Source organism: Gigantopelta aegis, chromosome 4, assembly GCF_016097555.1.
Source record: "Gigantopelta aegis isolate Gae_Host chromosome 4, Gae_host_genome, whole genome shotgun sequence".
In the NCBI taxonomy this organism is placed as follows: domain Eukaryota; kingdom Metazoa; phylum Mollusca; class Gastropoda; order Neomphalida; family Peltospiridae; genus Gigantopelta; species Gigantopelta aegis.
Genome location: NC_054702.1, coordinates 19150221 through 19177945, shown reverse-complemented (window position 1 = coordinate 19177945; position 27725 = coordinate 19150221). Strand labels below are relative to the sequence as shown.

The 27725-nt window shown below is 35.9% G+C and overlaps 1 protein-coding gene across 1 annotated transcript in view; it reads right to left on the bottom strand.

Annotated features, from left to right (window-relative positions):
• LOC121369648 (zinc finger protein aebp2-like) overlaps positions 1 to 27240 on the bottom strand; it is an 80431-nt gene extending 53191 nt beyond the window's left edge. Inside the window, exon 1 of the mRNA XM_041494691.1 lies at positions 26886 to 27240. Within this exon, the coding sequence (XP_041350625.1) occupies positions 26886 to 27223 (338 nt within the window). The 5' untranslated portion in view covers positions 27224 to 27240. The remainder of the gene's footprint in view (positions 1 to 26885) is intronic.
• Between the last annotated feature and the right edge of the window lie 485 nt (positions 27241 to 27725).

Below are 27725 nucleotides of genomic sequence, written 5' to 3'. Positions count from 1 at the left end.
GTGCCACTCACGTTGAGCCATTGTGTAACTAGTTTTGTTACTGCACACAACAGCCTGTTATCACCTTTTATCCAGCATATGTGCATGTGTAAATTGTCCATGTATAAGTTAACGTTTGTTTTGTTTAACAACACTAGAGAACATTGATTTATTAATCATTGGCTACTTACTGGATGTGAAACATTTGGTAATTGTGACATAGTTTTAAATAGGAAACCAGCTACATTTTTCTATTAGTAGCAAGTGAACTTTTAAATGCATCATCCCACAGACAGAATAGCACATACCGGTTGGCATGCACTGGCTACAACGAGAAATAACCCATTGGTCTAACTGACGAGGATTGATCCTAAAACGACCACGCATAAAGTGAGCACTTTACAACTGGGCTATATCCTGCCCTTCCGTGTACCAGACTATAGGTCAATATCGTGAAAACATAATTTTATAACATTAAAAAATATATAAGGCTGATATAAATATATTAAAGTTGAAAATAACTATGTGTGTGATAATAAATAATCATAGAGATCTGTAACATTTTCTTTAAAAGCATACATGTATAAATTATATTTATATGGCAATATATATTTTTTAAACATTTGATTTATGATATGAGGCTATCTGTATAAATGCTTTCCATGACCTATCATTTTATTACTATACTAGCAGACTTCTTAACACGTACCGGCCACGGTGGCGTCGTGGTTAGGCCATCGGTCTACAGGCTGGTAAGTACTGGGATCGGATCCCAGTCTCGGCATGGGATTTTTAATCCAGATACCAACTCCAAACCCAGAGTGAGTGCTCTGCAAGGCTCAATGGGTAGGCGTAAACCACTTGCACTGACCAGTGATCCATAACTGGTTCAACAAAGGCCATGGTTTGTGCTATCCTGCCTGTGGGAAGTGCAAATAAAAGATCCCTTGCTGTTAATTGGAAAGAGTAGCCCATGTAGTGGCAACAGCGGGTTTCCTCTCAAAATCTGTGTGGTCCTTAACCATATGTCTGCTGCCATATAACAGTAAATAAAATGTGTTGAGTGTGTCGTTAAATAAAACATTTCTTTCTTTCTTAACACGTGCGGGGTGGGACATTGTCCAGTAGAAACGTGCTCACCTGATGCGCAGTGAGTCTAGGATTGATCCCCATCAGTGGACCCATTGGGTTACTTCCCATTCCAGCTAGTGTACCATGACCGGTATATCAAAGGTTGTGGTATGTGCTATCCTGTCTGTGGGAAAATACACATAAAATATCCCTTTCTGCTAACTGGAAAGACTAGTTTATTGTGTGGTGGTAGAGGGTTTCCCCTTTATTATCTGTGTGGTCCTTAACCATACAAATGTATATCCAACACTATATAACCATAATTAAAATGAGTTGAGTGTTATCAAATAAAACATTGGAACTTCCTTCCTTCCTTCTCAACACAGGCATGCATTCATGAATAAACAAACACACACACGCAAACACACACACACGCAAATACACACACACACAAACATACACAGAGACGCAAATACACACCTGCACACACACGCATGCACAGACACACATGCACACATATACATCCACACACACACACATATACATATGTACACTCACACATAAATATACATATATGTGCACACTCACACGCATATATACATACATGCATGCACACACACACATATGGTTACGTCAAGTATAAAGAACTCCATTTCACCATTACCACGAGCCGCAGACTGCCAGGTAAACATCACAGTCCTGCAAGCCTCGTCATTGACCTTTTCACCAAACAAGCAGACATTTCGTAGCCTCACTTCCTGCTCCCTTAAGGTAAATTTGCACACTGTTTCCATCAGAAAATCTTCCGCATTCACCGTGCAGCGTCTGTGGACACTTGAAAACATCTCCAACCTCCGAGGAACAAGATGACATACCATGTGGTATTTATTTCTTAACTTTGATTAACCTCCACTCAAAACAAATTGTAAATATTTTGAGCTAACATTTTTGAGAGAAAAAAAAATTATGTAAAAAATTGTTAAAAATGCAAGTCACACAACACCTACGAGTGAAAATAACTCAGGAATGTTTTGAGATCATTCCTCAGTCACTGCAATGTTTTAGCATGAACTGTGATAAATAGGAATGGAATGAATGGATGTTTAACCACACCCCAGCACCAAAATACATATCAGCTACTGGGTGTCAAATAAAGGTATACAGTCGAGTGGTAGACAACAACATTACAGTCTATAGAAGTAGAGCAATGACTTGATTGAGATACACTCACATGATATGCCTGGGTTGTAAGATCAAACCTCTTCGGTAGACTTATTGGGTTTTTTTCACCATCCCAACCAGTACCCCATGACTGATATACCAAAGGTTGTGGTATGTATTGTTCTGGTCTATGGGAGAGTGGATAAAAAAAAAAATCCCCTGGTACTAATGGAAAAATGTAGCAAGTTTTCTCTGAGACTAAATGTGTGTGACAGAATTACCAAATGTTTGATATCATATTCCCAATCAGTACCCCATGACTGGCATATCAAAGGCCATGGTATGCACTGTCCTGTCTATGGACAAAATATCCCTTGTTATTAATGGAGCAGTGTTTTCTCCAAGACTACATGTAAATACATTTATCATATAACATCTTACATTTTCAGTGCAATCAAAGTATGTGATATTTTTCAGATCACATACTTTAAGAATTTGATAACTTTGCAAATTAGATGTAAATTAGTCGAGGTCTCAGCACTAGGTTTATTGACATTTAAGCAAACGTACTTGGGTGACCCTCCATGAATGACGTATGCATTCATAATTATAAAATAAAAACATTTCAATGGCAATTTGACACTGAAAGCATTCAGAAAACAAAAAACATTAGGCATAACTTTATGTAAGGGCATCGAAAATGACGTCATTCGAGTTTGACCCCATTTCCATTCAAACATACACCGCGCCACATATTCTTAAGTCATTTGAATATCTAGTAATGGCGGACTGGAATTAAAGTTGCGTGTACAGTTTACAAAAACATGTTGTATTAAGCTTGAGCTTATATGATAAAAGAGATTATTACCCTCGTGTATTTCAGTATCGTCAATATCATATATTAATAATAAAAATAATGTATTATACTCGCCAGAGGCTTGCATAATACAATTTTTATTCCTAATATATGATATTGACGATACTGAAAAACACTCTGATAATAACCTCTATGTATCGGAATTACCAAATGTTTGATATCCAATAGCTGATGATTAATTACTATATACTAGGTCTACTTACTTGTATGTGCCTATGTGAGTTATATTTATATAGAACTGACAAGAATAGTAGTACATTGTTACAGTTGTTACTAAGGTTAATATATGTGTTAATTATATGTAAGCATATATTTAGAATATGTATTTTTAACACTGCTGTCTTACAAAATTTTCTGCTATTTCAAATATGGATATCATGTACTAAAAATAATAATAATAATAAGTAAATTTTTTTAAATAATTACTATGTGCTCTAGCAGTCATTAAAGAAAAACACACTTTGATCAAGGTGCGATGGGTTACAAGATCAAGCCTTTTGGTTAGATTCTTTAGTTTCTCCAACCAATGATTGGTATATCAAAGGCTGGGGTAAGTACTGTCGTTTGTCTCAGGTGGCAGAAGTGGGTTTCATTTCTAATTCTTTATTAAAAATGTTGCAAAATTTACCACGTCAGATACTTAAAAGTTCCTAAACAAACAGTGTGCTTGTATGTAATATGGCACATACTCGTACTTTTTCAAATGAAGAAAGAAAGAATGAACGAATGAAAAAAGAAAGAAATGAAGAAAGAAAGAATGAACGAATGAAAAAAGAAAAGAATGAATAAAAGTATATATGTTCAGTTTTGAGGTAACCATTCTATTAAATCTATTAATTTGTCAAGCACAGCTATTAGTCTTGATCAAAGATAAATGAATGAATGAAAGTATATATGTTCTATTAAATCTACTAATTTGTCAAGCACAGCTACAGGTCTTGTTTAAAGATAAATGAATGAATGAATGAATGAATGAATGAATGAATGAATGACACTGAGACGAGTAATCTAGCTGTAGTTTTACCTAACCAGTAACCAGTTTTGTTCATTAACAAATATGTTTGTCGATAAATATTGCATGTCCATTAGTGAAATTGTCAACTGGTTCATGATCAGCTTAAAATGCCGTCTTCATGATGAATTTATGCAGTGTATTACTAAGAAATTATATTTTATAGGCAGAATGTAAATTCCTAGGGATTATTTCAGAAATAATCCACACAACTGGTGGTGGTGTGTTAGGGTGTGGTGTGGTGTGGTGGGTTAGGTAGTGGTGTAGTGTGGTGTGGTGTGCGTGTGTGTGTATATGTGTGTAAGAGAGAGAGAGAGAGAGAGAGAGAGAGAGAGAGAGACAGACAGACAGACAGACAGAGAGAGCGAGAGCGAGAGAGAGAGAGAGAGAGAGAGAGAGAGAGAGAGAGAGAGAGAGAGAGAGAGCATGTGTGCATGTTAGCCTATTCAAATGATTATTTTCTGGGTAGCAGGACTGTAGGCTATTTGTTTAATGCATTACAAGTTAGAAGTTTGTGTTGTTTAATGACACCACTAGATCATATTGATTTATTAATCATGGGCTAATGGATTATTTTTAAACAAAGTCTTAGAGGAAACCAGTACATTTTTCCATCAGCCGCAAGGAATCTTTTATATGCACTTTCCTATTCCCTATACACACTAAGATATCAGAATTATTAGTCCAGAGGCCTAATTCACAAACGTCTCTTAGGCTCTGCTAGACAACAAAGCATCCTTTTTGTAAGTCTTTTAGCATTGCACTGTGAGATCGCAAAGTTGCAAAAGTTTAGTGAATTAGGCCCCAGCTCTGCAGTAAACAAAACAAGCAAATAATTTAAAAAAAAAAAAAAAAAATGTTTAGCAAAAGTTGATGAATTCCATTTTGTAATTTCCTTTTCAAATCAAAATGGTTAAATTTTACAGTTTCAAACAAAAGTAGACTTCAAAGAAAATGTTAACTGAGGTGTTGGGTTGACACAAGCGGCCGCCAAAAGACACTAAGATGCTGTGATTCAACAAAAAGCTTCAAGTTACTTAAGACGGGGAAAACAAAGTTGGCAAAATAATTCTATGTAAATATCTGGGAGTTGTTTTTTTTCAGACCAGATGTAACAAGTTAACCTTGAAACTCAGACCAACATATTAGCAGGACATGTTTAAGCAGAGAATATTGTCACTTTAACAAGGTCTTCATAGCGGAAACAAAAGTTACCACAAATGGGTACAACAAAACGGGACACGGACATGGAAAGATATATGTTCACAGACAGGTTTGTGGTGACCCTGTCACACTCGCATACTTTTCATATAAATAACTACATAGATACCTTCAGGTTTCAGACCTTACACTGCATCCACGAGGAAATACATATTTGAAGCAGGGCTACTTCTGCCACTCGCCAATCGTGAATCTTGAAAACAACTGGCAAGTTTTATTTTAATTTGGCAAAAAAAAATTGTGAAATAAGTGATATTGTGTAATAAATAATGAGCATATTTTTAGTCGTACCACCCTGTATTTACTGGCCTGCATGATGACACATAAGTCTGTGCAGCAAACATTAAAACAATCACTTCTGTCGCTAATGTTCACAGAAACAACAGATAATGGATCCAACTTTCTGTAATGTTACTTCCAGACAACAAACACTTCCTGTTATTATCAGTTTCAGGAAATTTTGATTATGCAAATGAGATAAATATAAATGGTGTTCCATGCTCCTTAATTTGGATAACACAAAATGATATATAAAACAAGTCAATGTCAAAATTTATTATCATTATTCAACAAAAGTTGTCTGTTATTAACAGTGCAAATGAGCACAAATAATGTTCGTTAGAAATATCGGACAATCTATGATAATTTCGAAACAGACTATAGCTAAAAATAGGCCATGTTGTAACTTGTAAGCTTTATATCATTTGGGCAGCCATATTTAATGTGTTGTGTCACTCGGAGGGAAATTCAAGGTATGCTTGGATGTTTACATTAACAGATTAAATAAAAGATATATTCATTTATGCATTCATAAATTACAAAAAGGTATGTATTAAAGCTTCTATGTAAACTTGTGTAAGTTAATATACAATATTGATATTACAGTGGTGAGACAGGTGATACAAAAACACATGGATTGAGGCTGGCAAAAGTATACTTTTAGGGCATTAATTCAGGGTTTTTTCCAATCAAATTGTTATAAACCAGTTTTATACATATATTCACAATCAAGATGTGTTGTTTTAACAATGGTTTCATGAATTAAATTAATGTTGTTTGTTTGCTTACAAACATACCCCAACACTTGTTTCAAGACGTAATCTAACGTAATTAAGGTGCGCAGACTTTTGTACCGTGCAGACTAGGGTGACATGAGCGTATAGGTTTCACATTTTTGAGATAATTTGTAGAAAATCTTTATCACCCAGAGCTAGCTGTGATCTGGTATACACAATATGATAGAATTGTTTCAATTCCACCCTGAACTTATCTTTATTAGATGTTGATTTTTACTCAAAGTTTTAAGACATTTACCTGTGATACTTATACATTTAAACAGCTCTTTACACTGTGTTTTTAACTTATTTTAGAATTTTATTAATATTGATGTTGATCATCAATTCATTTATATATTTACCAATGTCTGCATGACACCTAATAGCCGATATTTTGTTGTTGTTGTGGGGTATCATTAAATATTCAGTCATTCCATTCATGTACCATTTAAGGGGAGATATCACCTAAATTGCTCCCCATCTGACTAGATCAAGGGGAGCAATTTTTAGCTCCCCTTAAAAATGGTATTGATACAACCCCTTCAATTAAGAAAACGTCCACAAAAGTGGAAACAAAATCTAATATAGTCCACAGCAAAAAACATTCGGTGTAAAATGAAAAACTCCATGGCATTGCCGATTGCCACAGGCAATTGCAGTGATTGTAACATGGTAATATCTTAAATGGCTAGAGGAGCATTTAATCACTGCCCTCAATGTTTTTCACGTTGGAAGGGTGTAGTAAAACATATTCATTTATTCATTCATGTCCCGGTTTGATGTCTTCAACTAACACATTTGCATAGAATACATTTTTCCAATTTCATTTTTTTGGAAATTCATTGTTACAACAAAAAAAGATTGTATAAATTAATGATGTTTTATGTTCTGCATTTTGGAATTGTGTAAAGAAAATTTTAAACCTGTACAGTGATTTGGGACATGACATTAAACAAAATAAATTATTCCCTATCTTATCTCTAAATACCTATCTTTTCTCAAATGTATACAAAGCTTAAGTAAAATCTTATTTTATTTTTGGAGTCATGGGTGTGTACATGTTTAAAAAGCAAATAAAAATTATGGAGTAATAAAATGAAGAGATCAAAACATTTTTGTTGTGTTTATCATACATAGTTTATTTATGTATTTTTACTTACAGATAGATGTATATTCTGTCTAACAGTCATCATTCTAACATTGACACCTGACAAGGAATCATTTTGTCATTCATCAAAATGTCAGTCCTCGGAAATAAACACCCTCGCAGATGATGGCAAATTACATCAGGGTTTCTGCCAGAGGGTAAAACGGGTATGGCACCATACCGAAATTTTTATTTTTTAAAGTTAACATTTTGACAAAATTAATGACTCTTATCATTACTGTATGATTTTCTTAACCCTAACCCTAAACTTAACCCATTTTCTTTCTGGGAGAGGCCCTCCATACCCCATGTTGATTTGGTGCCATACCCCAAAAAAAAATTCTAGCAGAAACACTGTACATACAGTCAAAATTCTGTTGTTGTTCTTTGTTTGTTTGTTTTTTAAAGGAAAGAATATTTCATTAACAACACCACTGGACACTTTAAAATTAAATTACGACTATTTGCTTTCTAACATAGGATTATTTTGACACTTGGTCTTTCTATGACACTTACCAACACAGAAGACAGTACATATTACAGCCTTTGATGTACCAGTCATGAGGATCTAGTTCCGATGGGAAGTCCCCCAACCCTGATAAGGAAGATATGGCCTGGACAATGATTTCCTTTAATTTGCGGTAATGCTTAAAAAGTAGATCACATTGACCTAATTATAGTATGCAACCCATCTCCATCCATAAATGTACTTGTATGCAAGGTTTGATGATCCTATATGAATTGAAATGAAAAGTTGACAGACTGAGGACGTACGGGCAGATGGACAACGCCATACCTTAATACCACCCTTCAAAGACGGCCATATAAAAATATGAATATATATATTATACATGTAATATAAAATGCTAACAAAAATTGTCCCAGTTATTCCCCTTTTCTTTCTTTTTTCAATATATTAAAATTTTAAACCTAAAAAAATTACCCAATCCTTAAAATTTTAAAATTAAAAAACCCCAAAACATTCCCATAAAATGGCAGGTTATGTTTTTTTAAAGAATTTTTTATGATTGGCCTTAACCTACAATATAAAGTACACAAACACAGACTTGACCTACAATGCACATCAAAAGCCAAAAAGTATGGCATATATCCTAAAGCCCTGCAGCATTTCCTTATTCCCAAGTGGAACACTGTTCCATGTGTGTTATAAATACACAAGACATGCACTGGCTGGCAGCTGCCCAAAGCACTGGCTGCCCATATCTCTCGCCTGAGGGTGAAGGTCACCCAGTTATGTAACTCAATAATTAAGTTACTTACCCAACAGAGACAAATGATAAGATGAATCTGGGCAACTATCAGAGCTAGATACTCCAGGACATAATTAAGAGAGATTTACATTGCATAAAACTATCCATTAGACAATGTCTGTTACTTAACAGTGTAATAACAGTGGATGTGTTTGTAGCATATGTGTGCACTAAATTATGATAACATTACGGTTGCTGGATTGAACACAGTAATGCAGCTGGCAAAATCTGTGTTTGGGGGAATACTATATACTACATGAGTGGCCATTATACATGCAGGGCTCACACTGGAAACTGTTTGGGTTTAGCCAATTTTCAGATATGTAGAGTATTTTCTTGAAAATTATTAAAATGTTGTTAATTTAAGGAACATTTTATTAGCCAAAGACTAAATGTTGTAGCCATTTTATCTAAAAATTAGCAATTGGCTACTTTTGCAAAGCCCTGTATATGTAGATACCATTTATCTTTATTTCAAAATGTATCACATGAGCAAATGTGAGTTGGATACAATTTGTAGAACAAAATGTTAAAGTTAACGTTTGTTTTGTTTAATGACACCATTACTACATTACGGGACATTGATTTATTAGTCATTGGCTATTGAATGTCATACATTTTAGAAAGGAAACCTGCTACATTTTTCATTAGTAACATGGGATCTTTCATATGCTCCATCCCACAGACAGAATAGCACATACAACAGCCTTTGATATACCGGCACAAGAAATAGCCCAATGGGTCCACCAACGGGGATCGATCCCAAACCGACTGTGCATTAACTGAGCGCTTTACCACTGGGCTACGTCTTGCCTCTGGTGTAACAAAGGCTGAGATATCTACTACCCTGTCTGTGGGATGATTCATATAAAAGATCCCTTGCTGCTAATTAATAAAACAAAACCCAGTAACCCTTGGAGTGGCAGCAGCAGGTCTCCTCTCTCCTCTGTGGTCATTAACCATAATATGACTGACGCCACATAACCATAGTTAAATGTGTTGAGTGCTTTGTTAAATAAAAAATTTCCTTTCTTCCTTCCATCGCATCTCAGGTGAGCACTGTAGCACATCCCACCTATTGTCAGCATGAATCAGTAACCTAATGGATATAAGCATCCGTCTACTTTACAGGGGCAGTTGTAGCCCAGTGGGGCAGTTGTAGCCCAGTGGGGCAGTTGTAGCCCAGTGGGGCAGTTGTAGCCCAGTGGCAAAGTGCTTGCTTAAGGTGCTGTCGGTCTACCACTGATTTCCGTCGGTCGCCCATTGGGCTATTTCTCGTTCTAGCCAGTGCACCACGACTGGTATATAAAAGGCTGTGGTATGTGTATGTGCTATTCTGTTTGTGGGATGGTATCAATGTGCTCTAGTGGTTAAAGAAAACAAACATTACTTTCCATCTACTTTGAAAAAGTGTGGAGTCGGGTGTTTTTGGACCGTATATCCTTTAATAAATGTCTGGTTAAGATAGGTCTGACTGTAGGTGTTCAGTGCATCGTTAAATAAAAACATTTCTTTCACTTTCATAGCATCTCAGATGAGCACTTTACCACTGAGCCACATGAAAATGAATCCATTAGCCTCATGGATATATAAGCACCCACCTAATTTGGAAAAGGTGGGGATTTGGGGGAATTATTATTATTATTTTTAAACCTATATATCCCTTAATAAGTTTTTGGTTAAAACAGGTCTGACTGTAGGTGAAGAGGAAGATGTGGCCAATTCAGGATGAGTGTATATACACAGGAAGTATTTTAATTTGGAGTCATCTATCAGGCCATATATGTGTACACAGTAAGTAAATCTGCAAAGTTCTGCATCTGGCAGGAACATACATGTAGAGAATGCCAACCCAAAGATAAATTCACAACCAAATCTTACAATCTTTATTTATGGAGTCAAATATAGCTCAGTATAATAAAGTATTATAAAACCAAGCAACAAAAGTTTTTTTGTTTGTTTTTTATCTGGATTTGCTAAAGGAAACTTAGAATATTAATTAATAATACCTCAACACAATTTTAAAACTATAGCTTTTTGGGAGAGAGATGGGAGAGAGAGAGAGAGAGAAAGAGAGAGAGAGAGAGAGAGAGAGAGAGAGAGAGAGAGAGAGAGAGACACAGAGAGAGACAGAGAGAAAGAGAAAGAGATATGGAGAGCGATAAGAGAGAGAAAGAGAGGAAAGAGGAAGAGATAACAGCAAGAGAGAGAGAGAGAGAGAGAGAGAGAGAGAGAGAGAGAGAGAGAAAGAAGGAGAGGGAGAGAGAGAGAGAGAGGGAGAGGGAGAGAGAGAGAGGGAGAGAGAGAGAGAGAGAGAGAGAGAGAGAGAGAGAGAGAGAGAGAGAGAGAGAGAGAGAGATACAGATACTGCTGCCACATAGATTACTGCTACCAATAAACCAGCAAAAAGTTAGTCTGTTTACGTTTAACAACACCACTAGAGCACTAGAGCACATTGATTAATTAATCATCGACTATTGGATGTCACACATTCTGTAATACTGACACTTAGTCATCAAAGCAAACCTGCTACATTTTTCCTAATACAGCAAGGGATCTTTTATATGCAGTCCCACAGACAGGAAAGCACTTACCATGGCCTTTGACCAGTAGTGGTAAATTGGTTGGAATGAGAAAAACCCAATCAGCTGAATGAATCCACCGAGGTGGTTTAATCCTGCAACGCAAGCACCTTAAGTGAGCACTCAACCGACTGAGCTAAATCCCGTCCTACAATAAGTGATAAAAGACAAAAAGATAAAATGAAGATGGGTGGGGACGAGGAACCAATTTTCCTTTTTACATGTAGTATTACTAGTATGAATGTGACCAGGCTCCAGGATTGATTGGAGCATATGAGAAAGGCTTTAATAATTGAAAAATAATGGTGATTGGAATCTTGATAAATAACCTGTAGGCAGGGTTTGCACCAGGTATTGTTTCTGAGAGTATGGAATTCCACGATTCTGTCTTTCTTTAATCCTTCAAGATCAAGGAAAAGCATTATTACTGATAGTGATGTTCCAGTGATCAATAATCATCAAAACTTGATCAGTTTGGTTCTATCGATGTGATTGATTATAAAGATCCCTAACCGATTGTGTAATAAAGTGTTAAATGTAACTGTTCCTCCAGTTTAGATGATGGAAATGATGGAAATATCTCGGGGTTGGTGTTTGTTTTCATATTATATATATATATATATGTACACAAACAAAATAGATATTAAATAGTTATTAAAGATAAATGAAGCCATTGATAGGGTTTAAATTCCAGTAACAATGACAGTAGAAGTACATGGTCCTTATGATTCAAAACCTTCTTAAATGTTCATATACTTTTAGCTGATTTAGTAATTTAAAGTTGATCGGTTTGTGTCAACCAATTATAACCAATGATTAAATTCCAAATAATCAATAATGTTGCATTTCACCAACTATTTCTAAAGCATACAGTAACATTTAAACTACTTTCTAACTTTTCAAAACAAAAAACAACAACCCCATGTCACTATGCAAAATTTAAAAAATTTGAAGATCTATACAGATTTTAAAAACACATTTTACCCTCTTCACAAGTGAAAAACAGACTGGGATCCCCTTCGGAATATACCGGGATACCACTGGGAAATGAAATCCCGGCTGGGATCCCACAATCTGATTATTGTACCAGGATAAAATTATATAGTCACTGGTAATTTTTATTTTTAATTAACTGTAACTTAGGTGAAGTTTGTTTTTTATAATAACCCCACTAGAGTACATTGATTTAATAATCATTGGCTATTTAGTGGTGCACTGCAAGCCATAGGATTTCAAATTTCATGGAAAACACTTTTTGGGTTCCGTGCCCTGAGATCATGGGAACTCATTAGAAGCTGTTTTTAGGTTCCATGAAAACAAGTTATGGGAACCCATTTCTTATACTATAATGCAATGAATTGTCAAAAGGCTATGCAGGTTGGGTAATATGTTCAAATCTTGCCAACTGATTTATTATTTTAAATAACAACAAATAAAGGTTCCAATAAAGCTTATTCGATTGTCACCTTCAGTACTCAAGTGCGGCAATAAATTTGTCGACTTCAGTGACTAATAAAAAGTTAATTATTTTTATCAAATAATATTTGAATTAAAATCCTATTTTAGGTCCCTAACTTTAACAGCGACACTACAAATAATTAGCGCCAGTGATTTTGGTTCAAATGTGCAATGTACATATAGATCAATTATTTATATATATGCGTACGTGGGTACAATGTAGGCTCATACCTATTATTACCTACGTCATCAAAACCGGAATGGACTTTGGAGTAGATGCCATGAGGTCAATATTACAATTTCTGGTCGGGTTTGATTTGAGCGCGGTATCGAACTCTGATTCGGGTTTACTCGAACACTGAGAAGTATGGCGAACACTAAAATCCGAATCAGGTGTTGTGATTGTGTTGAAAACTATCTCCAGTAGTTTTATATGAGAAACATTATCATTTGTATAATTTATTACGTATAGATAAATACATATTTTTTTTTTTAAACGACATAATAATCATAGGAAATGAAATTTCGGTTCTGTGGTCTGTGGTTTTGCCGACACGCTACCGACACACTACGTACCGGTAACAATCATTACCATGAAATCCAATGGCCTGCACTGGCTGGAACGAGAAATAGCCTAACTGACCCACCGACAGGAATCGATCCCAAACTGACTTTACCACTAGGCTACATCCCAAACCTCTTAACAAGTCCCTGCATATTAAGATTATGCTAGATTTTGTGGTAATGTGTATATAGGTTAATTACCACACATTACATGTTTAACTTGATATCTGCACATGCTGCATATATATATTTACAGCATGTACAAGTATAATATGGTGTAGTGCTAGTAGTATATTGGTCTTAGTTTTCCCTTTCTTGTGGTTTAATTACTGCAACATACTGCTTTTTATTTTAAGTATATAATACTCTCCATATATGTGAATGAACAGAAAGGTATCAGTGACAACATTGGTTTATCATACAGATTTGGTGGTTTTCTGAGAGGCTGGTCTAGGATCGATCCCCATCAGTGGGCCCAGTATATGTGCTATCCGGTGTCAGATAGTGCTTATAAAAGATCCCTTGCTACTACTATTTTTTTTTAGCAGTTTTCCTTTCTACAGCTATATGTCACAATTACCAAATGTTTGACATTCAATAGCCGACAATTAGTAAGTCAATGTGATCTAGTGGTGTCATCAAACAAAACAAACAAACTGTATTGGATGTGTGGGTGGCATACCAATGTCCAACACAGTTTAGACGTGTCAAACTCCAGTCTTCCCAAATATGTTCTGGGTTTTTTTCCAACTGTTGGTTTTCCTCACTTTTATTTGTAAATGGAATAGTTGAAAATAACAGCCGTGTTGATGTTTCTCAGCAGACATCCTTATTGAAAGAAGGTACTGCTCAACTGAAGGGAATCCAGACAGAATACACTTGATATTATTTTCAGCATGACACACTTGATGGACAGCATGCTAACATTAAATGAGATTGCGGTTGTGTACAGGTGCTAGTATACATTAACCTAGATGTTTGATGTAACTGTTCCCTTACTGCGAAAATGGAAGGAAGGAAGAAGGAAGGAAGGAATTTTTTTTTATATAATGACAGAGACAGAGGGAGAAGAGAGATGAAGCAGGGAGAGATGAAAGAATGAAGAAAGGAATGTTTTATTTAACAATGCGCTCAACACATTTTATTGACAGTTATATGGCGTCAGATATATGATTAAGGACCACACAGATATTGAGAGGAAACTTGCTGTCGGCACTTCATGGGCTAGTCTTTTCAATTAGCAGCAAGGGATCTTTTATATGCACCATCCCACAGACAGGGTAATACATACCACGGCCTTTGATATACCAGTCGTGGTGACTGGCTGGAACGAGATTTATTTGATGGCGCACTGAACACATTTTATTATGGTTATTTAATATACCGTATGGAGTCAGACATATGGTGAAGGGCTACACAGATGAGAGATGAAACATGCTGCCACCATTCCCATGTTCTACTCTTTTCGATCAGCACCATCCCACAGATAGGATACACGGAAATTGTTTTCAAAATCTTGATTAGCAATATCTGTAGTCAACTGAAAATTGATTGGCAACTACTGCTTAATGTTTTAAAATTGTGTACCGACCACTGAAACTTGTGTAGCTAATTGCGATGCGATGCTGAACAAAATATCCCCTGCGATAGTACATACTATGACTTTTGTTGCACCAGCTGTGGAGTACTAGCTGGAATGAACAATAGCCCAATGGGCCCAACAACAGGAATAGGACCGTGATCAATCATGCATCAAACAAATGCTTTACGACTAGTATTATGTCCCACTACTAATGAGGAAAAAATAACATGGTAGCAGTGAGGTTTCTTTAGCACCTGCAACCACGTCACAATTGTCATACTTGACATACCTATGTACATGTGCAATGTAAGGATTACTGGCTACTGTTTTAAGCTATCATTCCTTTCCTTTCCATTAAATAAATATCAATAAGAAATCTACTCCACCCTAAATACAATGAGTTACTTCTATTACAGGTATGTGCATGTTGTCACATTTACACCTACTTCCACCTGTGATTTCTAACCTAGATAACTGAAACACAAAAAAAGAGAAAGAAAAAAAAGAAAGAAAGAATGAAAAGAAATATGTTGTTCCTTTCTGAACATAGGTCAAAATGCATTCATTCAAGTGAATCGCCTACACACATGATCGGAAATGTCACAAAGCCCATAAACCCGACTCCTACACATGTGTCTCGAGAAATGATTTCCATTCTTTTCGGACAGTTCATCTGACCCGTGACAACAGCTGTGTCAGCTTCCGTTGACTGTCCCATCAACTTGTCGGTTGCCGTTGTTCGTGGCTATTTTTATTTCACACTGCTGCCATTGTGCTCTGGGTATTAATGACTGGACGGGTGGATAAACAACAGTACGGATGTACTGACTTCTGTAGCTCGAGAACATACACGTAACTGACGTTACGTAAACTCTGTAACATGGTGAACATTCCCATTACTCTATTAGGTAATGGGGATCAGAGCAATCTTTAGAGCTTAAAATGGGCTGAGTTATCAGTGGAGCTTAAAATGGGAAGGCATGAGTCATCAGTAGAGCTTAAAATGGGAAAGCACATGTGTGAGAGTTGTAAGTGGAGCGTAAAATAGATGAAGGGGTGTAAGTTATCAACGGAACTTAAAGGTTAACTTTATTTAAGGATTGTCTGTTATTTCTTTCACTATCATCAGGTTATGAAAAAAATAATCATCCATAAACTATGTGAATCGGCAACGCCATTCTCACATAAGTTTGCAGATTATTTTGTTTGTTCATACTCCGATGAATGTAAAAGAAATAACAGACAATACTTATAATTAAATTTGAATCATACATGCTAATAATAACACTATGACTTCATACTTTATTCTGAATTATTTCTGGTCCACAAACAATAACACTCAATAAGACAACTTGACCATCTACAATGATGTCATCAGATATGATCTTCCTTGATGATGTAATTTTTACGTTCGTCGAGTAATGAACAAACTCCCAATGGGATTATGTTATGTTGCAATGAATGTAACGGAAAGTTAATTATAATGATAATAATTAGCTATTTTAATGTATACTTTGTATTCCCAATGATTAGTGAAAAGTGTTAATATTCCTACTTTTGCTTTTACGTAAGCACCATCTTACAAAATTCCTATACAATCCAAACTTAATTAGAAAACATGGATGACACTGTTATTCATTTATTGAAGTCCTTCACGATCGTTTTCAGTAGTCTATATATTACATAGTGCAGTTAGGGGAAATCCTCACAAACTACTTCACTATTCTAGGGTACTTTTTCCTTTTAGCCAAAAAGCAATTTTAATGCAGGATTTTCAATAATTTAAAAAAAAAAAAAAAAAGCCTTTAACATAATGTCACCTCCTGACTACCACTTGGCCAAAAAAATCTGTCTGGTTTTCATTTTACTTTATAATAAAGTTAACCTTTAAAATGGCAGGGTAGAAATTATTACTGGAGCTCAAATGGAAAGGTGTAGATCAAGCTTTAATGGAAATGTATAAATCAGTCTTTGCCACAGGAAATATAAGGAAATGTTTTATTTAACGTCACACTCAACACATTTTATTTATGGTTATATGGTTACCGTTAAGGACCACACAAATATTAAGAGAGCAAACCTGCTGTTGCCACTTCATGGGCTACTCTTTTCAGTTAGCAGCAAGGGATCTTTTATATGCACCATCCCAGAGACAGGATAACACATACCACAGCCTTTGTTATGCACTTGTGGTGCACTGGCTGGAGCGAGAAATAGCCCAATGGGTCCACCAATGGGGATCGATCCCAGACCGACAGCGCATGTATAAATACTATGATTCTCTTAACCCTAACCCTAAACCTACCCCTGTCAACTGCCGTTGCATTCAGCACACACACTGTAAATATTCAATTCCATAGCGCCATACCTAAAAATTTCTTTCCGGCAGAAACCCTGGGAAGGGTGTATGTAAATCATTAAAGGATCTTGAAATGGAAGGGTGCAAGTCATTGGTAAAAAACCCAGTTTGCAGAAGGAGAACGGATTATCACAGCTCTCGAGGTACTTCAGGTATGGACTGTCCCTCCCAGATGCTTCAAGTGTCATCATTACCCTAGCGTACAATTAACAGGGCTCGAACTTAATGACGGCACTGTCGGCAATTGCCGTTGTTGAGATATAAATTGCCGTAGGTCGGGCACATCAATCAGGGATAACTCTGGCACTCGCCAAATTCGCCAGTTGCGAATTTCAAAAACTAGGAAATAATTGGCGAAATAATTGATATTTTGTCAGAAACTAACTGGATTTCTGCAGTTTTTGAAGTTTTATAAAAAAAATCACGAAATTTTCTGCTGACCCAGAGCTAGCCCTGTCAATGATGGCAAAATGTTTACACTGTGTGTATATTAGAAAGAAAGAAAGAAATGTTTTATTTAACGATGCACTCAACACATTTTATTTGTCAGACATATGGTTTAGGACCACACAGATTTTGAGAGGAAACCCGCTGTCACCACTTCATGGGCTACTCTTTCCTATTAGCAACAAGGGATCTTTTATTTGCACTTCCCACAAGCAGGATAGCACAAACCATGGCCTTTGTTGAACCAGTTATGGATCACTGGTCGGTGCAAGTGGTTTACATCTACCCATTGAGCTTTGCGGAGCACTCACTCAGGGTTTGGAGTCGGTATCTGGATTAAAAATCCCATGCCTCGACTGGGATCCGAACCCAGTACCTACCAGCCTGTAGACTGATGGCCTAACCACAACACCACCGAGGCCGGTGTGTGTACATTAGATGCCAGTATATAACAGTAGTACATTTAAAATATATGTCTGCAAAATAACTTTTCAGTCTTATTTATTTGCTGCAAAAGTTTTTTTTTTTTTTCAATTGCCATGGGCAGGCTTTAAACTGCTGCCAGTAGGCCATTTCACCTATGGCAATTTTGTTTTTAAATTGCTGTGGGAGACAAATTCTTAAGTTCGAGCCCTGAATAAATGCATGAACTAGAACTTACTTTTAAAGGAAGCTATTACTCCCCGACACTAGTTCAGGCAATACAAAAATCCTGACACTTGTTACGTAAAATCAGTTTCACACACAAGCTCATATAATAATCTCTATGTCTTCAATAATCTAAGTAGTAAGTTAGGGGAGCAATTAATTACTCCCTAAATGTTTTCACGGAGATGTCTGATGATCTTGTAGTACAAAATTTTACCTTTCAAGAGAAATCCTGGATCCACTCCTACCACTGGGTCCAGAAACTTACAAAAAATACTAGCTACGGCCCTGGGATCTGAGATTGTTCAACATCATAATTGGGGTTAGTCAGTATTATATCAGTTTAATATATGAACAAGGTACATACACTGGACTCAAACTTTAGAACTGGTAATTTTAGAAGATTTTTGCCATATAGACTAGTGAGTCTGCCTTGGGCAATTTTAAGTCCATAACGTTTGCAACAAATAAAAAATAAAAAAATAAAATTACCCCTTCAAGTGAGAGGGCAGGACGTAGCGCAGTGGTAAAGTACTCGCTCGATGTGCGGTCGGTCTGGGATCGATCCCCGTTGGTGGGCCCACTGGGCTATTTCTCATTCCAGCCAGTGCACCACGACTGGTATATCAAAGGCTGTGGTATATACTACCCTGTCTGTGGGATGGTGCATATAAAAGATCCTTTGCTGCTAGTCGAAAAGAGTAGCACATGAAGTGGCGACAGCGGGTTTCCTCTCTCAATATCTGTGTGGTCCATAACCATATGTCTGACGCCATATAACCGTAAATAAAATGTTTTGAGTGCGTTGTTAAATAAAACATTTCTTTCTTTCCCTTCAAGTGACAACAATACTTTTTATCCAGCGACAACAAACTGCAAACAGTAAAGACCATGACGGGGCTCGAACTTAATGACGGCACCGACGGCAATTGTCGTCGTTGAGATATAAATTGCCATAGGCCAGGAGCATCACCAATGGCACATAAGTGCCGTTGGTAAAGCTCGTCAATGATAGCAAAATGTTTACACCCGGTGTACATTAGTTGCCAATATATAACATTAGTATATTTTAAATATGTCTACATCGAGCAAAATAACCTTTCAGTCTTATCTATTTGCTGCAAAAGTCTTTTCTTTTTTTCAATTGCCATGGCAGGCTTTAAATTGCTGTTGGTGGTCAATTTCATTCGTGGGAGACAAATTCTTACATTCGAGCCCTGCCATGATCTATAGCAATTCATATTGTGACTATGGCATTTCATGACACTGCTACGGCAATTTCATGTTACTGCTACAACAATTCATGTCACTGCTAGGACAATTCATGTCAATGCTATGACAATTCATGTCACTGCTATGACAATTCATGTCACTGCTAGGACAATTCATGTCAATGCTAGGACAATTCATGTCACTGCTATGACAATTCATGTCACTGCTATGACAATTCATGTCACTGCTATGACAATTCATGTCAGTGCTATGACAATTCATGTCACTGCTATGACAATTCATGTCAGTGCCACTGATAAATTTAAGACCTACATGTATTTAACAATGATAATAACATACCATGTAGTGTATAGTTTCTAGGTTACGTAGGTACAATACTGAACCTGCAATAGCTTAAAAACTAATAATATATAGTAATATGACTACCAAAGAACATTTGCACATGTACAATCATGGGTATTAATATTACATGTATATATATATATATATATATATATATATATATATATATATATATATACTACTGAAAAGAATTTAAGGGTCAGACGATATTTTCGACATTATTTTCTGAATGTCAATTATATTAGCTAGACCATAATGTCACGCATGGTATTGTTCCATTTTGACGAAAGTGGGTCTAAGCAACCCATAAATGAATTAAAATCCACTGTCATTGACACTGTCGACTAGTTCTAATGGCGAAAACATGCTTACATTTGCACGTAAATTAGGGCAAAAGCGAAAGGTCTGCTAAGTGCCCATAACTTGCTTTTTCACAAAGCGCTTCATTTGCACGCTTTGTACATGTATTCCATGTTCCCAATGCTGAATTTCCGTATAATTGGAGCTTGCGTTCGTGCACGGTGCACACTCCAAATTCAACAATGGTACGACTTCAACTGACTATCGAAGATCGAGGAAAGGCTATTGCTTGGCTTCAGGATGGCAATACACAAAGAAATGTTGCTCTGAGACTTGGTGTCAGTCAGAGTGTCGTTGGCCGACTGTGGCAACGGTACCAAGCAACGAATTCTGTTCGAAATCGTCCACGTTCGGGAAGACCCCGAAGCACTACAAATAGAGAGGACCGCTACATCACCAATATGGCTCTACGTCAACGCACACCCACTGCACGCCGATTACGTGACAATCTGCGGACTGCGACTGGAAATCGAGTGTCTGATCAAACTATACGCAATCGTCTGAGAGCCAATAATCTACGCTGCCGTCTCCAGGCTGTTCGACCACCACTCCTACCACGTCACAGAACGGCCAGACGTCACTGGTGCACGCTTCATCTGCGGTGGCAACGTGTTCAGTGGGGTTGAGTGATGTTCACTGATGAGTCCAGGTTTAGTTTCCAGTTCAACGACGGTCGGGTTCGTGTCTACAGACGTCCTGGGGAGCACTTCGCTGACGTTAACGTTAGACAACGTCACCGGTTCAGTGGTGGCAGCGTCATGGTGTGGGGCGGCATCTCTATCCACCACAGGACCCCCCTCTATGTGGTGGATGGCAATCTGAATGGAATCCGCTATCTGAATGAGATTATCCGGCCATTGGTTCTCCCAGGCCTTCAGCAGATTGGCGGCGGGGCAGTTCTGCAGGATGACAATGCCAGACCCCACCGCGCCAGGATGGTAACAGACTTTCTCAGACAACAAGGTATCGCCAGGATGGATTGGCCAGCATATTCGCCTGACTTGGCCACAATAGAGACGCCTGGGACGAATTAGGCAGGAGAGTTCGGGATAACCATGCCCCTCCGGCCAACCTTCATGATCTGGGTCAACTTCTTATGGCAGAGTGGCAGGCCATTCCCCAAGAGTTCTTCAGACGTCTGATCAACAGCATGAGGCAACAATGTGTCGAGTGTATTCGCGCCAGGGGTGGATTCACACACTATTAAACGAATGTTCTAATGTGTAAAATCCATGTTTGACAACCTTCAACTTTGACAGCATGTCATGTGACTTTCTTGTATACAGTGACGTTTATTTGTGGTTTTTTGTAAATATGGAACAATAAATAAAAAAATTGGTGTAGTTTACATCATCAATCTAATACACTCTGAAATTAATTAATAAAGATATTATTTTTCCAGACTGATCAAAATGCACCTGAACTGGCTAAATTATTAATGTGCACATACAGACTTTTATTATTCACATGGTTTATTATTATTCACATGGTTTACAACAAACAGTTACATAACTATCGTAATTTTCCCACATTATCTTTATGGCATGGGTCATAACAATACATCAAATACTCTTCTGATATTGCTATTGCTGCTGCAAGCTTGTGGCAGTTGTGGAATGTAAAACTGACATCATTCAGCATCATTATAACTGACCTTGTTTTATTGCATTTATTGTGAAGCTCGATTACACTGATCCTTAACATTAATTGTTATAAAATCACAGTTTGTGGATAATAAAAAAAGTATCACTTTTGCGTTTACAAGTATCACACAAAACTCTTTTGAGAATTGTTTTATATACCGGGGTAATCAGTGTTTCAGCCAGAAAGAAATTTTTGTGTATGGTGCTATGAAATTTAATATTTACAATGTACGTGCTGAATGTAACTGCAGTTGATATGGGGTATGGGGGCCTCCTACATAAAGAAAATGGGTTAGATTTAGAGTTAGGGTTAAAATAATGATAAAAGTAATTAATTTTGTCAAAAGGTCAACTTAAAAAAAAAAAATCTGCAAAAAAAATTGGGTATCGCACCATACCCATTTTATCCTCTGGCAGAAACCCTGAATTAATATTCCTTACTATCATAAACTTGTTCCCTAAAATTGTGTATGGTACTCTCACTCATGCAATAATCAACACATATATATACATGTATATCTAATCATGTACATGTACATGTAGATTACAATAGTGGAAATATACAACAAGGTTGGAAACTGAAGTCCACCGTTTACAAAAGTACACACGTATGACTAAACCTCCCTTTGTTGAGCCAGACTACTTGTTGGGTCATGTACTTGAGATACAAGATAACTTGTACTTGTGTTTGACTTCCAAACTTGCTAATTTTCTACTGCACCTGTTTGCTGAGAAACAGATGATTACATTTAATTTATAAATGTCTATTTCCAGAGTGAATAATTTATATACCAAACATGACATTTATAAGCACGTTTCCGACTTTGATGACTGGCCTTGGCTTGATCTAATTTTACATTATATATACTGTAATGTGGTCTAAGCTATCTGTCAAAGTGTCTTGGCAAATATATTTTGGGGAAAGTTGAACAAAGAATTAATATGCTTAATAAGCCTTTGTTTTATTTGGCGGGGGGGGGGGGGGGGGGGGGGGGGGGGGGGGGGGGGGGAGAAGACAAGACAGTTTTTAAAGGTGATTCACACAAAGTCAAATGTTAGCAAATTGTTCATTTACTATTTAAAACACTGATACTAACTTGTAAATGGGAAATAGTTTTTTGAATATGTTGAACTTGCTAAACTACATGTAATGGAATCATATTATTATCGAAATTTGATACCCATGCAATTAAAACTAATTTAAGTTCAAATGATATATATAAACTGCATACCATGTACTCAAAAATTTAATTTTTCCGTATTTCAGATATTTCCAATCTAATTGTGAAAATAAAATAAAATGAAATTGAAAGAAAAAATGATGTAAAATCACTTTAAAAGTGAATAAATACAAACATTTTCACATTTTTCATTGACTGGTACTACTCAGGGCTAGCTCTGGGTGAGCAGAAAATTTCGCCAAATTTTCTATAAAACTTAAAAATTATTTCGCCAAGTTAAAATAAAATTTGCCAACTGCTTTCAAAATTAACAACTGGCGAATTTGTCGAGTGTCAGAGCTAGCCCTGCTACTACTAGTTAGTATATAGTTTACAACTGCATTAAATACTTTAAGAGAATGCATATTTAGAGATCCATATAATATTAAAAATATAATTTCTGGTACATCATGTTTTACATTTTTCATGAACTGGTACTACATAAATTTATTTAGATATATAATTTACGACTGTGTTATATAAGCTAATAGAATGGACATTTTGATATAGATATTTAATTGGATGCATCTTTAAAAAAATATCAATTCCGGTACTGTGAAACCAGAATGACACCCTGATGAGAAGGTTTCAGGACAACTTGTACCCATTTTATTTCATCCCTGGTCGATTCGTACATACTACCATTTTATACCCTAGATGATTCGTACCCACTACATTTAGGATGTGTTTTATGTTGAATTGCACAATAATTATGTTTGGTCTGTCTAAGTTACTTAGTTAGTTATTCGCTTGAGGGATTTTAACTGGGTTTTCTTTCCAAAGTTCAAACATGCTTACTAGTACTGTGGGCATGGAAATTATTTCTTTTTTAAAAAAAACCTTTTCGATATTTGACGATATTTGATCAATCTACATATTATGTAAATGATGAGTACATGACTTAATGTTGAGTAAGTAAACAGTAATATACAACTCAAACAATTATTATTATAATATTTTTATTGAGATTAACAGATTGTCAAAGAATACATTAAATAAGGCATTAAATTGGCATTGCACAGCAGTAGTTATTTTTAAATCGATATTAAATCAGTCATTTTATATATATGTATCATTGTGCAATTCAACATAAAACATGTCCTAATGTACTGGGTACGATATGTCTTGGGTACAAAACGGTAGTGTGTATGAATTGTCCAGGGATGAAATAAAATGGGTACGAGACATCCCGTAACCGATGAGAATGGTGGGATTTGTTGTTTTATAAATATTTCTTTGCAAATAATGACATTTGCTACGTCACAAATTTAATCCGTCTTCATAGAAAACATGTTTTATTTGTACATAACTTGGCAATTTTTACTGTTATCGTAGAGCTACATTGTATGTGAGTAGCTTTCTTTAAAATTTAATGAATATCGTAACTTTCAATTTATATAAATTGTTTGTTTTAATTCTGGATACATACGTATCTTTTTTCACTGAAGTTTTCAACTTACTGACCAATTATTTTAATCAGTGTTCAAAATAATTTTTTAAAACTCTCCGCAAAATTTACACTGGTCGGAAGGCTTTGCAAAAAATATTTTAAAAAGTAAAATTATCCTTTTAACCGATGGCAATAAGTTTTATACAGCCGTAAAAAAAACTTCCACTGGTAAAGTCTCTGACCTACAGCAATGCATTTCACAATGATGGCATTAAGTTTGAGCATATACATGTAAATGACATTACCAACACACAAACCAATGGTGACAGAAAGAATACCCAATGACAAGGGATCAAACTTGACAAAATTATATGAAAGTTTGTTACAATTGATCAGAAGTTTGGGCTAGTGCTTTATTTTAGTGGGCTATTTACCCTTCGTATATTCTGGCAGAAACTCTGAATGTCAGATCAAAGTCAGGGTTTCTGCCAGAGGGTAAAACGGGTATGGCGCCATATCCAAATTTGTGGGGGTTTTTAAGATAACTTTTTGACATAATTAATTACTCAGGGCTAGCTCTGGCATGCGCCAAATTCGCCAATAGTTGGAGGATTTTATATTAGTTTGGCGAAATAATTTCATGTAATAATTGACATTTTAAAGAAAATAACATACAATTTTTTAAGTTTAGTTAACAATTTGGCGAATTGTTTTGTTCACCCAGAGCTAGCCCTGTTACTCTTATCATTACTGACCCTAACCCTAAACGTAACCCATTTTCTTTCTGGGGGATGTCCCCCATACCCAGTTTACTGTGGTTGCATTCAATTCCATAGTGCCATACACAAACATTTCTTTCAGGCAGAAACACTGAAAGTAGTTTTTATTTCACAAATTTGCTAATAACAGTTTCAATCCTGAAAATGCTTTTAAAATGTTTCTATATTTCCCTCTCTTTTTTTCTGTTGCTACAAAAAAAAACTAAAATAATAAACCCTGGCAATTAAAGTGACAGACTCTAGTTTTTAAATATTACCAAATATTTTTCACTATTAGAGCCGTTTTTGATAATTGAAATGAAACATTACTTAGATTTTATTGTTTAGATTATCCATTTCCATACATCTGAAGTGTTTTGGATCATCCTAATGTTTCTAATACCATGGAATGCATTTTTCATATATTTAAAAATGCACATATATGTGTTTGAGAAATATCTGCTATGGAGGAGAGATCTGGTCTATTTTTAAGTATATTTTACTGTTTCAACAAAAAAGACTCAAGATTGTTTAACATCTTGTAACTTCATCCAAATGTGTTACAGGTTTGTAGATTAACTAAAATTAGTGTCCATTTTCACAGATTAAAATTAGGGTCTGCAACTTCAAAAAAAAATGTCTACCGAAAAAAACAAAAATGCCATTAAAAAAAATTGTGTCCATGGCATGATGGCATTTTTGTGCTTAAAGTATAAGGGAGGAGTTTAATTTGTCAGCTTTACAAAAATAAATTATGGTAAATGACATAGAAAACTGAAAGTTCTATGGCCAAATAAATGCCACAGAAAATTGAAAACATTGCAGCAATATTGCTGCGGTTAATTGCCAGGGTAGTATATTGACAAACGTTTGTACAAACTGAACATGAACATAAAATACAAAATTGTTGTTTCTAAAACACTTCTCTTTTTTTTATGCCAAATCAAACCGGAAATATTAACCAAAAAAATCACTTACTGTAATATTATTTTTACTCGAATGAAGTATAGTATTTTTTAAAAATAACAAAACAATAGTTCTTGTACAACTAAAAAAATCTATAACATTAATATTTTTAAATGACCACTAACTGTGACTAAGCTGATTAACTTCACCATACATATATAGACATATAGTATATCAGTCAAGCCAAGTGAAAAAGCAAACAAAACACAAAGTCCAGCTCTTCACATGAAATGTTATATATTTCTAATCATTATGTTTCAAACAAAAAGAAAATATATATCAATGTTGAAGGCAGCCATAGTTTATCTTGAAACACATGTGCCACACTAGTCTTAATTGGTGTGAATTGCTTGTACTAATTATGGAGTTGATTGAAAGGGATCAAACATAGAGATCAAAAGTCACATGCACATATGCAAATCACAGACATGGGGCCCAAACACCTACACCACCGTGGCCCACAGAGAAGGCCCTGGCTCGCGGATTTTCTTTTCTAAACCGTTAGAAACAAACAATGGAAAATGTGGCCAACAACTCACCTTTCTTTGATTTCTGCGCTATCATGTCTCGACGGTCTTCTTTTCCTCTTTGGCGGTTCTGGAGAACATTTATCCTTTCTTGACCGTAACGTTGGGATGGATGGTTTAGGAAATGCTTTGAAGTTGCAACCATTTAATTTTGTTATTTTCTCCGATAATGCTGCTTTTGATTCAAAGCAGTCTCGAACTTGTGCAGCCAAAAAACAACTGTGGTTAATCCCATTTTTCTTACATAAATCAGAAATCACTGGTTTTGTATTCCTCGCAGCTAAATCCTCACTGTCCATTGAACCACTATTCTCCACGCACCCGACCGTCGCCATCTTGTACACCACCATCCTTTTTACGTCACAAAAAGCTGAATGGAATTCCGTGTGAGGGAATTCCCAAGATCATTGTCAACAATGCATTTAATTTTCAGGGTGTTTTCCTATTTTTTGTAGTTTTATTTTATTGGTTTTATCTATTACATTAAACAGCAGGTGTTAAGAGAGTTAGCTGCCTGGAGTAAAACTAAAATCATTGACGTGCACTTGTTCCAGGGGAATTCTTCTGTGACGTCACAGGCGACTTTTTGTTATAATAATAGACGTTTTGGTTGCCTCGTACCAAATAGAGGTTTCTGGGTCATAGTTCGAGTTACTATAAATATTACATTACAAACAACTTTACATCTATTATTGGTAGAGATATTTATTATTCTTTATTTGTACAAATAGTATTATACGTTCCTAATTATCTGTATGCTTTTATTTAGTGGGTAGATATTGTATAAGAAAAACTACAATGAAACACTTTAAAATATAATCATGCATACAGATATTTTCAATAAAAATAAGA